Below are 13,619 nucleotides of genomic sequence, written 5' to 3'. Positions count from 1 at the left end.
GGTTCTTTGTTTCCATGGATCACCATCAGAAATAAAGATTCAGCAGTCAGAACGAGACAATGGTGTTGATGATACACTACCTAGAACACAATAGATCATGCTTCTGCAACTGTTTGCATCCTGCAATGCCAGCAGGAGTGACAAACACAGACAATGGTTATGGGTTTTTTTGGAAGAGTCAACTGATGTGTTTCTCAAGGCGCACATGGAGCAGACCTGCTGTATAGGTCTGCTTGGGCCTAGTTTTAAAGCCTGACCTGACCTGACTAGAGCCTGAGAGGGTCAAGCTGTTTTCAGACCTTCCCCCTGAACCTGTGTCAGCACTGCTACCACCTCATCCTTAGGGCTTGACCTGGTGGGGGCTTCCCACTCCTAACGCCCCATGATTGCGTTCCGTCTGCCTCCTGCTGTCCAGGGGCTTGGCGCAGCAATTGGGAGACCATGAGCCACAGCTCCTCACACTCGGCAGCACACAGAGCGCAGCTAGGCGGTGGTGGCTGGAAAGAGTGGGGCATGCAGCCTCTCCTTCACAAACCCCTGGGCCCAAGGAGGTGATCAGAGATTGCCTGACCCAAGCCCGAACAGGGTCATTTAACCCAACCCTGGTATTTGCGTCCTGTCGAGTTCAGGTCAGGTTGCAAACGTCTAATCTGCTGAGTAAGAAGGAGCTATCTTTACATGAGCATCTTTCTGGCCATAACTGTAATTTAATATGTCTTCCGATTTCAGGTCCACTAGGGTAAATCTGAAATAACTCAGTTGAAATCAGTGAAGTTACACCCATGTAAAATTGGTGTGAACAAGTTCAGATTCAGGTCCTCTGGTACATTATTTGTTTTAAGAAAAAATATTTTCAGTCTAATCAATGGAACGTGGCCTTATTTTACACCCAAAATGTCATGCTCTCATATATTCTCTTTCCACGTTATGGCATGTGTTGCCTGATTATGATGAGAAGAGGTATCAGAAGATGCACTCAGAGACTGGAGATTCCACCCAGCATGCAGTTCTCCCTCTTGGTCTGAGTGGAAGGAATCTAAGCAGAAGGAACCACAGGGAACCTTGCACTGTAGGATTTCCAGTCTTGACAGACTTTGCCACTGTATTAAGGATGAGGGCAGCTGCCATCAGCTCCATTTTATGCAGAGTAGCTGAGGCCTTCAGACTCCACCTAACTTGCTAATATGGCACTAGACAGGTAAAGCCCATGGGCCCTGCTGAGGAAAATATGCTGTAACAACTCATGCGGTTGTGTCCTTTAACAAAAACTGAATGCAGTGTTTCAGAGTGTTTAACTGTTACTTAGTTAAAAAGTGTTGTGACAGTTGTGTATCAGTTGTGGCCGTTTATGAGTTCAGTTGATTTTCATCCTAGGTCTTTAACTAAACAATGAATGATGTAACCCTGGATTTGTCTTGATTTCGGAAACAGGATGAAGAAGAGATGGAAGAGGCTACCAATCAAAAGCTTGCACTCCAGAAGGCCAAGGAGGTAGCAGAAGTCAGTCCCATGTCTGCAGCTAATATTTCCGTAGCAGCGTAAGCATAATTTTTATTATTTGGGAACTTTTATCACTTTGTTTCTGTTCTTCAGACTGAGTATATAGCGGTTCCATTGTCGCAACTCATAGGGCACATGAACTCTGATGTACGATATGAAGGACTAACAAGGGCTGTAGGTTGATTTGAATACTTCAGTGTCGATCACTTAATTTTGTGTTTTATTTGGTACCTTTGCATTTAGTTTGTTTTTCTTTTAAATGTCATTGTCTCCACATCACCTGAAAAGAAATGTATTTTAGAGAATTTTTAAGTTGTCCTAGGAAAGATTTCACCAGGTGAACTGCTATCATTTCACTTCAGACTTTCATCTGAAGATGCGTGTGTGTGCCATATAAAATTTAGTTTAAATACAATAATCTGTGCTTTGATAACTGAATTGTAAAGACCACCTCCTGAATTTCAGACACAATAGTGACTTTGCATGCCCTTTGCTCTCAAAAAAGCCATTTGAGTGTGCAAAATGGGACATTGCACATGTGAACAGGCACTCCTATACACCTGGTTCACATTCAGAAGTATCATCTTGCACATGCAAATGTAGGCTTTGCGCATGGAAGTGGGCGTACTTGTGTGATCTCCCTTTGCAAGAATGCTTAGAAAATATTACCTTTGGGGCCAGCTTTTCAAGTATATGAATCTAAACTTCTCCTGCAGAACATGCATAGGCAGGTGGAAATCGGTAATTTTCAGACGTGGTGAGGTCTTTGAGGTCAGTGGGAGTTTTGCCTGCATAGGGTAAGGACTTAATTTGGTACACTCAATTGCTTGTTTGTACATATCACATGCATTTTGCGTGTGCTGCTTAGGGAGCCTGTGTTTGAAAATGAACACATTTTGAAATGTACTGATTGACTCATACAGTTATTCAATTTATGCAGTTCCATGGGGAAGTTTGAGTGTCTTTGTGTCAAAAATACTGCCCTGCTGTTTGCTGGGAGCTGCAAGTATTTCTCGACAGCCTCCAGTCCTCAGAAAGGGGCAGCTGGAAATGACTCCAAGGAGCAGGGAAGCCTAAACTTATTTAGAATAATTTCCTGTCCAGGTGTGTTCCAAAAATCTGTCATCCAGAGAGAACCCTATTTAAGTGAACAATTTGCTAATATATTTTCCCCAGTGTAAATCCATCTCATGAGGCCTTCATTAGTGTGTATTTAATTTAGAATCATGTTATTTCAGAAACAATAGTGCAAATGAAACTTGTTCACTAAACTGGAAAAAAGAAAAGAATATGCTTAATTTGTTTAGCATTTTTTGCAATTCATATTTGTAGGCTATATATATGGTTAAAATTATAGATCATTCTCCTGTTATAATGATTTGCCAGCCTCATAAAGAAATCACGAGAAAAGTTACTGTTGTTCTTTGATGTACATGTGTGTACTGTAATTTTAAAATGTAAGATGATATTGCTTATTCTATTATTATTATAAAATGATTGTATATGTGAAGATTACTTAGAACCCCAAACTCCCATTGACTTTAATGGGCCCAGGATTTTACCCCCGATTATTAGTTACCGACAATACTTTTAGTCCCTGATTTTTCATCAGGCTTTAATCTGGTTTTTGATATCACATGATCAATTTTGTGACTACAGTTACATGTAAGTGCAAAATTGCAAGTTACTATTTGTTGTGTCTACAGTTATATCTGTTCAGACACCTGTATGCCTGATTTGTAGGTACATTTCGGTGGTTAGGCTTATAAAATGAATGCAGTTGCAGGTGCAATTAGTTGTTTCCACATTTAACAGCAGTAGCAAAATTGTGCTTGCAACTCTAGAGGCCACATTTGGAAATGTAGAATTTATTCTTTCAAGGGTGTGTCTCTAGACAAGTTGTATCTGCTGAATAGAAGCATGAGATACTTACATGGCTACTGTGATTTACTTGCATGTGTGAGTGAGTGATACTATGTTGGAAGAAAGACTGAAGAATAAATAGATAGGTGATTGAATGAATATCGTAGACAGAAGAACAGATTAGTGGTTAGAAGGTAAGTAGATGTGTGGATGGATTGTTGGTTGGTGACAGGTGGTTTAATAGATGGATGTAACAGAGATTTGAGTGATGAATAAATCTGTCCACACTGAATTTTTTTTTTGAAATTTGTGTTTATAATTTTAATAGGTCTTTATTTTTTTAAAAGGCTTTATTTGATTTTGTGCTCTTATTTTTAAATTTACTTTTCAAAAAGCATATTTTAAAATGAATTTCTGTCATAACTGATGACCTGAGTGTAAACCAAATTATGAAAATATATTTCAAAAGTCTCTCTGCCTGTGTCAACTAAAATAACTCTCTCTTTCTTTCAGTGTTTTGTAGAGAGAGCGTTGTGATTCAAGTGTTTTCTTAGTAATGTTGTTCATGTTAGCAGAATGGTTCTCAATGAACCTTGTAGTGTGACTCTTAATATGGTTTGTTATTAATTTGGTGGACCTGTCCTTTGGGTTCCTAGAACCTACAGAGGTGGCAAAACCATCCTGGTGCTCAGTCTGGTAAAAAGTCATTTCTATTTTCCCTCCCTTCTGTTTAAACAGTAAGATACTGTGCTTGCTACTTTGCTTCTATTTCTTGTCAGTTTTGTAACATTTGTTCTATAAGTGGGAGCAAATCCTGCACCTCTTCATCTAATCCTCTTCGCTCCTATTTCCTCATCTGATCAAAGTCTACATTTGGGAAACTCCTTATCGTGCATTTACACTAGAGTGGGAGGCAGCGTACCCAAGTTTTCCATCCTCATGCAATACTGTGATGTGTATATACTGTGCATTTGTTTGTATGTGGAGGTGTACATGTGTATCCATATGCCTGTGATTATCTGTACTTGTCCTTTTGCTCTGTTATGGAAAATAATCTCATTTAACAACAGCTAAGATCCAGGAAGAATTCAGCTTACTGAATCAGTTATATAACTTGCTTTCTAGGCTACAAAAGTTAGTTGCTTCTTTAGTAGGTCAACCTAATTTCAGTGTATTAAGTGATATCTTAGAATTTTGCAGATGCATAGGATTCAGTGTGAACAAGGATTATTTTTTGGTTGGTAGACAGTAAAGTCCTACTACTGAACCTTGAAACTGTTTTAATAATTTATTGATCTTTGCAGCCAAGTAAGGATATCATCTGTCTCATAACTGACTCAGAAGGTGCTATATTATAATACTGCATCTATAACTGGGAGAGGCAACGAAGTAAGTTATTGTAGCTTGTGGTTTGTTGATCTTTAAGGATATCAGTGGTTCAACTTCTACTCCATAAAAAGGGCTAATAGGAGTGGATTGATTTGGCCATGACTTGGCTTTTTTTACCTGGTGAACTCTATCCTGAATAGGCTTTTTATTTTTTTTATTTTCTTTTTCAGGATTAAAGCTGATATGGGACATTTTTCTGTTGCGATGTTTGTTTTAAAACAAGATGTTTGTTTAATCTGTGTTTTACATTTTAGTTTTAGCTCATTCTTTTCATTCTGGTTTTGTGATTTTTTTTTTCTGTTTAGCGTTTTCCTTGCTTTATTGTTTCTTGAGGTGAGTTTGGGTTTGTTCAGCTTACCCAGAGTTGTCCTTTGAAAACTTCTGTTTCGTATAGCATTTAAATTGCTCGGCCTTGTGAACTGAGCTACTGTAATAACAGATGGGACTTGACAACAAGCCATTGGTGCAATTTCCTTGCTGGCGAAAATGGAGGAGAGAGGGGGAAGTCCATCTGAGGGGAATTCCCCTTTAATTGTAGAGTTCATTAGCTGATAGAACAAGTTACTGGGAGGCAGGAGTCAGTGCTTTTTTTCTTGCTCTGCCACTAACTCATGATGAGAGTTGGGGCAACTCATTTAACTTTTCTGTGTCTCGATGGGGAAAACAGGGTGATGACTTATTAACTTTGTGGCGCGTGAGGCTCCATTGGTCAATGTGTAAAGCACTTTGAGTTCTTACATAAGAGGCACCAGAGAAGTGCGTCACATCAGGATCGAGGATTAAGGCACAACGCCCCTATTTTGAAATGTAATTTTTTGTCAGTAAGTTTGCTATTTCACAAACCTTCAGTCCCAAACACCACACCTTTGAGTTCCCCCTCCACCTCTTCTTTCCCAGCCAGAGAGATGCACCAATGTCATGTACAAAAGGGGCTGCATTAAACAAAAGCACACACCAGCTCTCTTCACAGTTCAGTTGACCATACTGACAGACAAGTGATGACTCATAAAGGAATCTGAAGCCCCATGCTTCACCACTGGCGCTCAGAGGCTACTGGCAGAACTTGTGTTTAAAAAAATAACCTTTGTGTTTCCAATGGGTCTGCCTCAAACTCTTCTTGGGGAAAGTCTTAAAACAGCAACCGCAGCAGCAGCAACAGCCAAATTACTAGATTTATAACAACCTACAAAATAGTTGTGCCTAAGGTGTCACACTGAGTGATTTTTTTTTCAATGGTTTTGAGTTGTAGCTGGCTTCCAAGAGTCTAAGCATAACATGCTGTACAATAAGTCTCCAGATGGAGATTTTGATGGGAGAGGGAATCCCCAGATATAATGGCTGTAACCCTGTATGGAGTGATAAGGAGACAGTTTCTCCTTGTGGCAGAATATATGGGCCAAGCCCCACACGAAGAGCTGTCTCTAGGACTGACCATGTGATTGACCACTTGAAATGACTCCATGTATTTTCCAGTTAACAATCCACTCTATTAGGTGACTGGTTTTTGCTGGTCCCTTATGTAGCTGCTTAAGGCATTTTGCTTGTGTGCTCAGCTCAGACCTCCTGCTCACAGGTAAACCCTACCAATTGCATTGCTAGCCCTGACCCAAGGATGTTGCCAGCTCATCATAAATTGGTACATAAATAAAAAGATGTGATGTTAAAATACCAAAGCCAGTACATGAAAGAGCAGGTGCCGTAGTGCACTTCCATCTTCCACACACACTTCTTAGTGGTCATCTGTCCCTTTTGTACAGGTTTGGGGATGAAGGTCTGGGCGGGTGTTTTTTTTCCTCATGTCTCTGGAACTCTGTGGTCTGTCCTACAGTCGTTGTTGGGCATGGCTGTTGGTAACCAATAGAACCCTGCAAGAAATATGCCTGAATAACTAGCAAATAAAAAGTTCTATGTACGATGACGTACAGACTGGAAGAGGCGTTCTTTCTATCTTGCCGGCTTGTTGTTTCTTCTCTCTTCCTGCTCCCGGAATGTGCTGGTGTGTGGGGTACCGTGACTTCCTGTTAGTTTGCTTTTCTACCCTTTTTGTCATGTAACTGTGAATCAGCAAACAGCTGCCCAGAAAGACTCTGTCTGTCTGTCTGTCTCTCTCTCATGGTAAGTAGCAGCAAGCAAAGCTCAAATACCGCCTCCACTTTGCTTTGAAAAAGGAGGCTGTCTTTGCCCTATGAGTCGACACAGTGTGAGTTCAGTATGAAATTAGCTGACGGGTGTTGCAGAACAGGGATCCCAGCAATGAAGACAGAGAAATGGACCTCTGAGAGCCCTTTTGCAGGACTTGTGTAGTCATGTTTGGCCAACTACAGGGATGTTTGGCAGCATTATTGCGGGGCCTTCATCCTGCACCGGACCAAATGAGGCAATGAGGAATATGATGATAAGCACAAGTGTTTTGCCAAGGGATTTTGAGATGTGCTTTAAGCAATAAAATACTTCAGTTTGCCCCTGTGCCTCCACAGACATCTTTGCCAATGCTGGTTCCCCTTTCCCGGAATCTCTGATGGGTTAAGCTGTGACAGGTACATTCTCTGCTATCATGAGTTTTCCACCTAGTTTTCTCAGGCCATTCTACCCATACTTTAGACATTTATACAATTGTAGGATCTTGCTGGGAGCTTCACTTAACATCCTATGGATGCAGCATCCAGCCAAATCAAGCAATAAAGGAGTACCCAACTTTGGTGACCCCATAACAATAATTTCCCTTTAAAAACGTAGAGTGCCAGCACCGAAGGGTCAAAAATGCTCCTGTTTGCGGTATAAAATATACTAATAATGAAGTTATGGCAAAATAACCATATGGTTGCTCCCCAAGACCATTGATTCCAAGCAAAGCCAAGTAAGTGTCTTTAATGATTGCTCCCCTGCACAAGCTATCCCATCCCCTATCTACATACACTTCACCTTGGTCTACTTTTAATTTTATAATACATTGTTAGTTAATATCCTGTGGATTTGTAATGTATATAGTTAAAATTCCACCAGTTCATCCTGCTTTCCCCCCTCCAACCGCATCTCCTTACCAGGGGCAATATCCTATCAGCTGGGCCTTCTGGCTTTATCGTACCAGCTGTTAGCTAAATAAACTCCACAAAAATCCAATGGAAATAAATCGATGTTTAAACTGAAAGTGGTAAATTCAGAAAGAGGACAGGTCATATTTTCCACCTCCTGGAAGGGGTCTATAAACAATGTAATGTTGCAAAAACCGAATATATAGAATTATTTTTAAAATTAGAGCTAAGTCTCCCTTTAAGTGCTGGACCAGGCAGAAACTGCCCCCCAATCTGTCAAATCCACCCCTACCCCACCCCGGTTAGGCAGTCACATGTGTTAAATGGAGGCAAATCTACCAAATAAAACGTGAACAAACGCCTCTTTATTTCCGTGTTTGAGACACAGACGTGCTTCGTGTTGCCCATGCGGATGGTATATCCCAGAGGTTGGCAACCTGTGGCACGGGTGTTGAAGGCGGCACGCAAACTGATTTGCAGTGGCACTCACACTGCCTGGGTCCTGGCCACTAGTCCAGGGGGGCTCTGCATTTTAATTTAGTTTTAAATGAAGCTTCTTAAACATTTTAAAAACCTTATTTACTTTACATACAACAATAGTTTAGTTATATATTATAGACTTTTATAGAAAGAGACCTTCTAGAAATGTGAAAATGTATTACTGGCACGCGAAACCTTAAATCAGAGTGAATAAATGAAGACTCGGAACAGCACTTCAGAAAGGTTGCCAACCCCTGGTATATCCTCAGGGCTAGGCCCCTTTTTCCCTACCCCATGGAAGGCCCCTTTTCCCCTACCCCATGGATGCTATGATAACCTGAGTTGGAATTGGTGGCCTTGTGGCCTTCTCTTAGTTGGAAATGAATCCTTGCAGTACATGCTGTAAATGCAAACTCCACCTATTTCTACAAAGACCTCTGCTCTGGGGCCCTGAAGGTAGCTTGTGCAGAGGACTTTGACTATGTGAGTACTGCATATTGCAGTATAAAGTCTTACTATCATCTTGTGTCTTTTGGTTCACCTTTTTATATTTTCTTTTGGTTCTGGTTTGATTTTCCAGTTGTTTTCCTTTTAACTAGAAGACGATGTCTCAGTGGCTTCCACACTTTCTGAAGCTTGCCCGGGCTCCTTCCAAGATGCACGCTGCAGCCTGCATTCGATAGGACACAGCCTGTATGAGTCTCCTCCCGATGTCTTTTATAGTTTCTCTTCTCTCCTTTATTTTCTCACCTTTTTTTTGTTTTTTGCATGTGCAGTTTTGTAAAGCAAACTCGAGGTACTGTATCTCGCAGCTCGTCAGTCTCCAGCGTAAATTCACCGTGAGTTGCTCTCTGTTACAATATTCAGTAAATGGATTTATGATATATAACTATATATTTATAAACCTCCCTGCTTCCCACCCTCCTGATGCCTTCTCCCTTCCCTTATTTTTTCCAAAAATCATTCACATCTTTGTGGAAAATCTCCAGGCCAACATATGGTGGAAGGACTGGAAGGTATACAGCAGTGCCATATAATTCTTGTGATTTGGGCGTGAGCAACTCTGTAGTGTTTTGTACATTGGGTGTGAATTCTTCCACGTCTTTCCTTTTTTTTTCTTTTTCTCTTTTCTTCGTTCAGCCCTTCTCTTTGTCCTTTCCTTACTTAGAAGTTTTCCTTTCTTTTCCCTCTTACTTTCTTCCTTGCCCTCTTCTCTTGTTTTGTGGCCTGTCTTGTTCTCACTTATATTTTTTCCCCTCTGTGTTATTTAAACACTGGGCTAATGGTTTTTATGTTCCACCAGTGTTTGCACTTTTGGTTCAGGAGGAGAATGGGGCCCCACCATGAGCGTGCTCTTTAAAATGAAAGCTAGAAGGGGAGAGTTTTAAAGGGAGCCAGCTTCTGGAAACAGGACTCAAATGGGACAATGTTTGAAAACACTGCCTAAATAACCCTTGGAAATTTGTTATGATGAGCAGACACACTCCTCCACCCCCTCTTGGGGTATGAGTTTAAAGCTCCAATGTATCCTAGAATTTCGCAAACACAGTGGTAGACTCTTCAACCATTCCACCCACTTTCCATTAAAAATCCCACCCTCTCCGGGCCTCATTGTGACTCATGAGTAGGCTTCAAAGGTGCACGTTGCAGGTTTGTAGAAAATACCTTTGATCCCTTCCACATCATGCAGTGATGTTTGTCATCAACTCATTGAGTGTCCATATTATACTTTCATCATTTTATGTTACTTTTCTATGGTGTAATGCTCTTGGGAAGACAAGTTAGTGCAGTTCAGACACGAATAGCCAGATCCTCAGGTACGACATAGTAGGGCTCAGCGTGCCTGAGCGGTTGGGAACAGAAGGCTTTCTGCCTCTTCCTCCCACTCCCTGATTCGGAGTGGCATCTCAGGTCTGGTTTTGCCCCGGGACAACTTAGAGATGTTTGGACTGATTTCTCCAATCTCTGTTCACTTTATGCCATGCTGGAAAATTCCCCCTGTGTAGAGGGAATCTCTGTTGGTGCAAAGTTGGTGGAGAGGACTGTGCTGCCTCCTGCACCAATTGTGATGTCTGTCTGTTGCGTAGTTCACTGGAAGCCTCTTGCAGGATAAGGGGAGCAAGGTGGAAGAGAGAAGAAAGGCAGAAGTTTGGCAGGGATGGGGATGTGGTGAATTGAGTCTATGCCTGATTCTCTGCTGGTGTGGGACTATACTCCAGCAGTGTAAGTTAAAACTGCACCAGAGCAGTGTAAAGCAGCTTTCATGTTAATGTGAACCAGGCCTGTTATCTTTGAATTTGACCCATGTTGCCCATCTCATGGAGATGAGGGCAGACTGCGCTTTTAAAAAACTGAAACGGACTGACAAGTACACAAATCACGTAAGTATCATTGACCCTAAAGCCACTTCACACCTGTTCAGTCATAAAGTGGAGCCTTAAAGCAGGTGCAGATATAGTTTATATCCACATTAAGGCCCCTTCACGCTACCAGAGCAATAAATGTGAATCAGGCCCATTGTGTGTAAGGCAGATCTAGAATTTTGAAAGTTTAGCTAAGTCTGCATTTCTTTCTCAATGCATATCTGCAGTGTTTTCCCCAGCCAAATAAATACTTGTTTGGCTAAACAGTTCACTGGATCCCATAGGTAGCTGTCACTTGCCAGGGCCGGCTCCAGGGACCAGCGAAGGAAGCAGGGGCTTGGGGTGGCCAATGGAAAGGGGCGGCACATCCGGGTCTTTGGTGGGAATTCGGCGGCAGGTCCCTCAGTTCTTCTCTTCCTCTTTGAGCTGCTGCTAAAGGGCCACCAAAGAGGAAGAGAGGGAGCGAAGGATCTGCTGCCGAATTGCCACCGAAGAATGAAGTGGCACGGCTGAGCTGCCGTCAAAGTGCCACTGATCGGGGCTTTATCTTTTTTTTTTTTTTCCTGCGTCACCGCTTGGGGCGGCAAAAAGATGGAGCCGGCCCTGTCACTCTCTATATGTTACATGTTGGATTTCCAGTATCCAGTTTGTACCAATAAAATCCCCTCTGTACCTAAACTTGAAGGACCTGATTCTCAAGGCTTGATATACAGTGGGGGGGAGTCGACCTAAGATACGCAACTTCAGCTACGCAAATAGCATAGCTGAAGTCAGTGTATCTTAGGTCGATTTACCTGGCCGTGTGGACGGCAGCGAGTCGACCGCTACCTCTCCCCCGTTGCACGGGTGGAGTTCCAGAGTCGACAACGGAGCAATCGGGGATCGATTTTATTGCGTCTACACTAGACTCGATAAATCGATCCCCAATAGATCGATCACTACCCACCATTCCGGTGGATAGTGTAGACATACCCTTAGCTATACTGAGGCCTACACACAGTTTTGGCACCAATATAACTATTTCAGCTAGAGGTGTTGGTTTTTCTACTTAAACAGTTAAATCGGTACAATCCCCCCCGTAGTGTGGATGCAGTTATACCAGTATAAAGGTGCCTCATAGCTAATTCTCCTTCCCTGTGGGAATACTTATACTGGTATAAGATACCTTTATATCAATATAATTGCATGTACTCTATGGAGATTCAACCATTTTAACTATACTGGTACAAAGGGGAATCATTTTTAGACAAGGCCTAATGCCATGCTCTAGTCATGTAAAGTACAAATAAAACTTATTTCCACCTTAACACTGCTTTGCATTGGAAGAGCAGTGGAAAGTGGCCTTAATAACTAAGAATTAGGCCCTGAGAATCCATGGCTACTGAATGGACACACCAAAAATTCCCACTGGAATTTAGATATTTGTTCAGTATTCAGTGTTTAATTTTGTCCCACGGGAATTTGTTCAGTTGAAAATTGTAAGTGGCAAGAAAATGGGGACAAAATATTTGCGGTAGCTTCTTAACAAAAAGATATTAAGGCGAGTCACCTTCTGATGTCATTTTCAAGCCTTCGTGTCGTAATGAACTTATGGTACAAACACTGCAACCAAAAAATAATCCGTTTGGTTCACTTGGGAAAGAAAAATAAGTGAACACATATACGCGCAATTCTTTTTCCTTCAAAAAGTGAGTCGTCATTTTCATAAAATGCCTGCTGAAAACTGGCAACTAGCTGCTTTAGAAAGTGTTAACACACAACTAAGTGCACTGTTATACTTAAGGTATAAGTCAAAGGCAAAGTGCCTTCAATCACCCCAGTCACAGGTATCTAGGAAATATCAGTTTTTTACATATTGTATTTATATTAAGATGGGCAACTGAGTCCCAGCCTATGTAGTTACTCACTCAGTTGGGATTCTCTTTTTGTTAGTTAGTTGTTTGTAATAGCACCCATGATGCATCAGTCTCATTCCAGACATAAAAGAGGGGGTGATCTCAAGACATGTTGTAGAAAAGGCCAACATTTTCAACCCCGGGTCCCTATAAGATTAGACATCCAACTCCATATTTAGGCACCTGCATAAGATGTTTAGAGGTGCTGAGCACCTGCTGTTCCCATTGTAGTCAGTGGCTGAAAATTTTGACTAAGGAACACTATTACTTACTCAACATACAGCTACAACAGCACTCGTGATAAAGGACGTCTTTGCAGCAGATTCGCATGGTCATCTAAACACATAATATGGAGGGGGGTGGGAGGAAAGGAGGACATGAGTGTAAAGTGTTATAGTAGGCACACTATGTAGGCATCTTGGAAGTCTAGCTGGGAAATTATAACTGCTGCTGTGTCACATTTAAACCTTAGGGCAAATTCTGCCCAGGGTTGCAGTCAGTGCCCATTGACTTTAAAAGAAGTTGATGTTCTTGGAGCTAAAGTCATAACTGCATGATTCTGCAGCACCCATCCAGAAGGGAAATAAAAAAACTTTAATGTCTCCTGGTCCTCATTTGCCATCCAAATCACTGTTCACCCATATCACTTGCTTCTGCCTGAATTCACTATCCATGTCTTCTGTTTTATCTGCATTCTCACAGCAAAAAGCTTCATTGCACTAAATTGTTTTGTTCTAATCAGAACCTATGAGTTCCTACTGAGATTTAAGCCAGAACCCAGTGTGGGCTGTGCAGTTGTGCATAATAATTGCCGAAATGTCTTTATTGAAATTATAATGAGTGATGTAGAGAAAACAACTCATTGAAAAGGAAATGTCATTTGACTGGCTTTAGGAGGACTTCTGTGCACTGAATCGTTCAATATGTTTAAGCTAGGTGTGTTTGTTGAATCAGAGCTGAAAAGTGCACTTTTAACTTGCTTTTAGTAAAGAATTTTTCACCCCTGTAATTTAGTACTAAGTATGCAATTACTTTATCACAGTGTATGCCAATGGTACCAAAATCACAAGGTCTAAAGAGAAATCTAGTCAAAATGG

At 41.5% G+C, this 13,619-nt stretch overlaps 1 protein-coding gene across 11 annotated transcripts in view; it reads left to right on the top strand.

Moving 5' to 3' along the window:
• Positions 1-13,619, top strand: part of CACNA1B (calcium voltage-gated channel subunit alpha1 B) — a 530,102-nt gene that overhangs the window by 372,755 nt on the left and 143,728 nt on the right. For 7 of the 11 annotated variants that reach the window (XM_050926289.1, XM_050926290.1, XM_050926287.1 and 4 more), the window contains 2 exons: positions 1,432-1,538; positions 9,041-9,103. In XM_050926289.1, coding sequence (XP_050782246.1) covers positions 1,432-1,538; positions 9,041-9,103 — 170 coding nt within the window. The remainder of the gene's footprint in view (positions 1-1,431; positions 1,539-9,040; positions 9,104-13,619) is intronic. The other 4 variants (XM_050926295.1, XM_050926292.1, XM_050926296.1 and 1 more) reach the window with 1 other exon arrangement.

Source organism: Gopherus flavomarginatus, chromosome 17 (genome assembly GCF_025201925.1).
Source record: "Gopherus flavomarginatus isolate rGopFla2 chromosome 17, rGopFla2.mat.asm, whole genome shotgun sequence".
Taxonomy (NCBI): Eukaryota; Metazoa; Chordata; order Testudines; family Testudinidae; genus Gopherus; species Gopherus flavomarginatus.
This window is presented reverse-complemented; position numbering and strand designations above follow the sequence as displayed.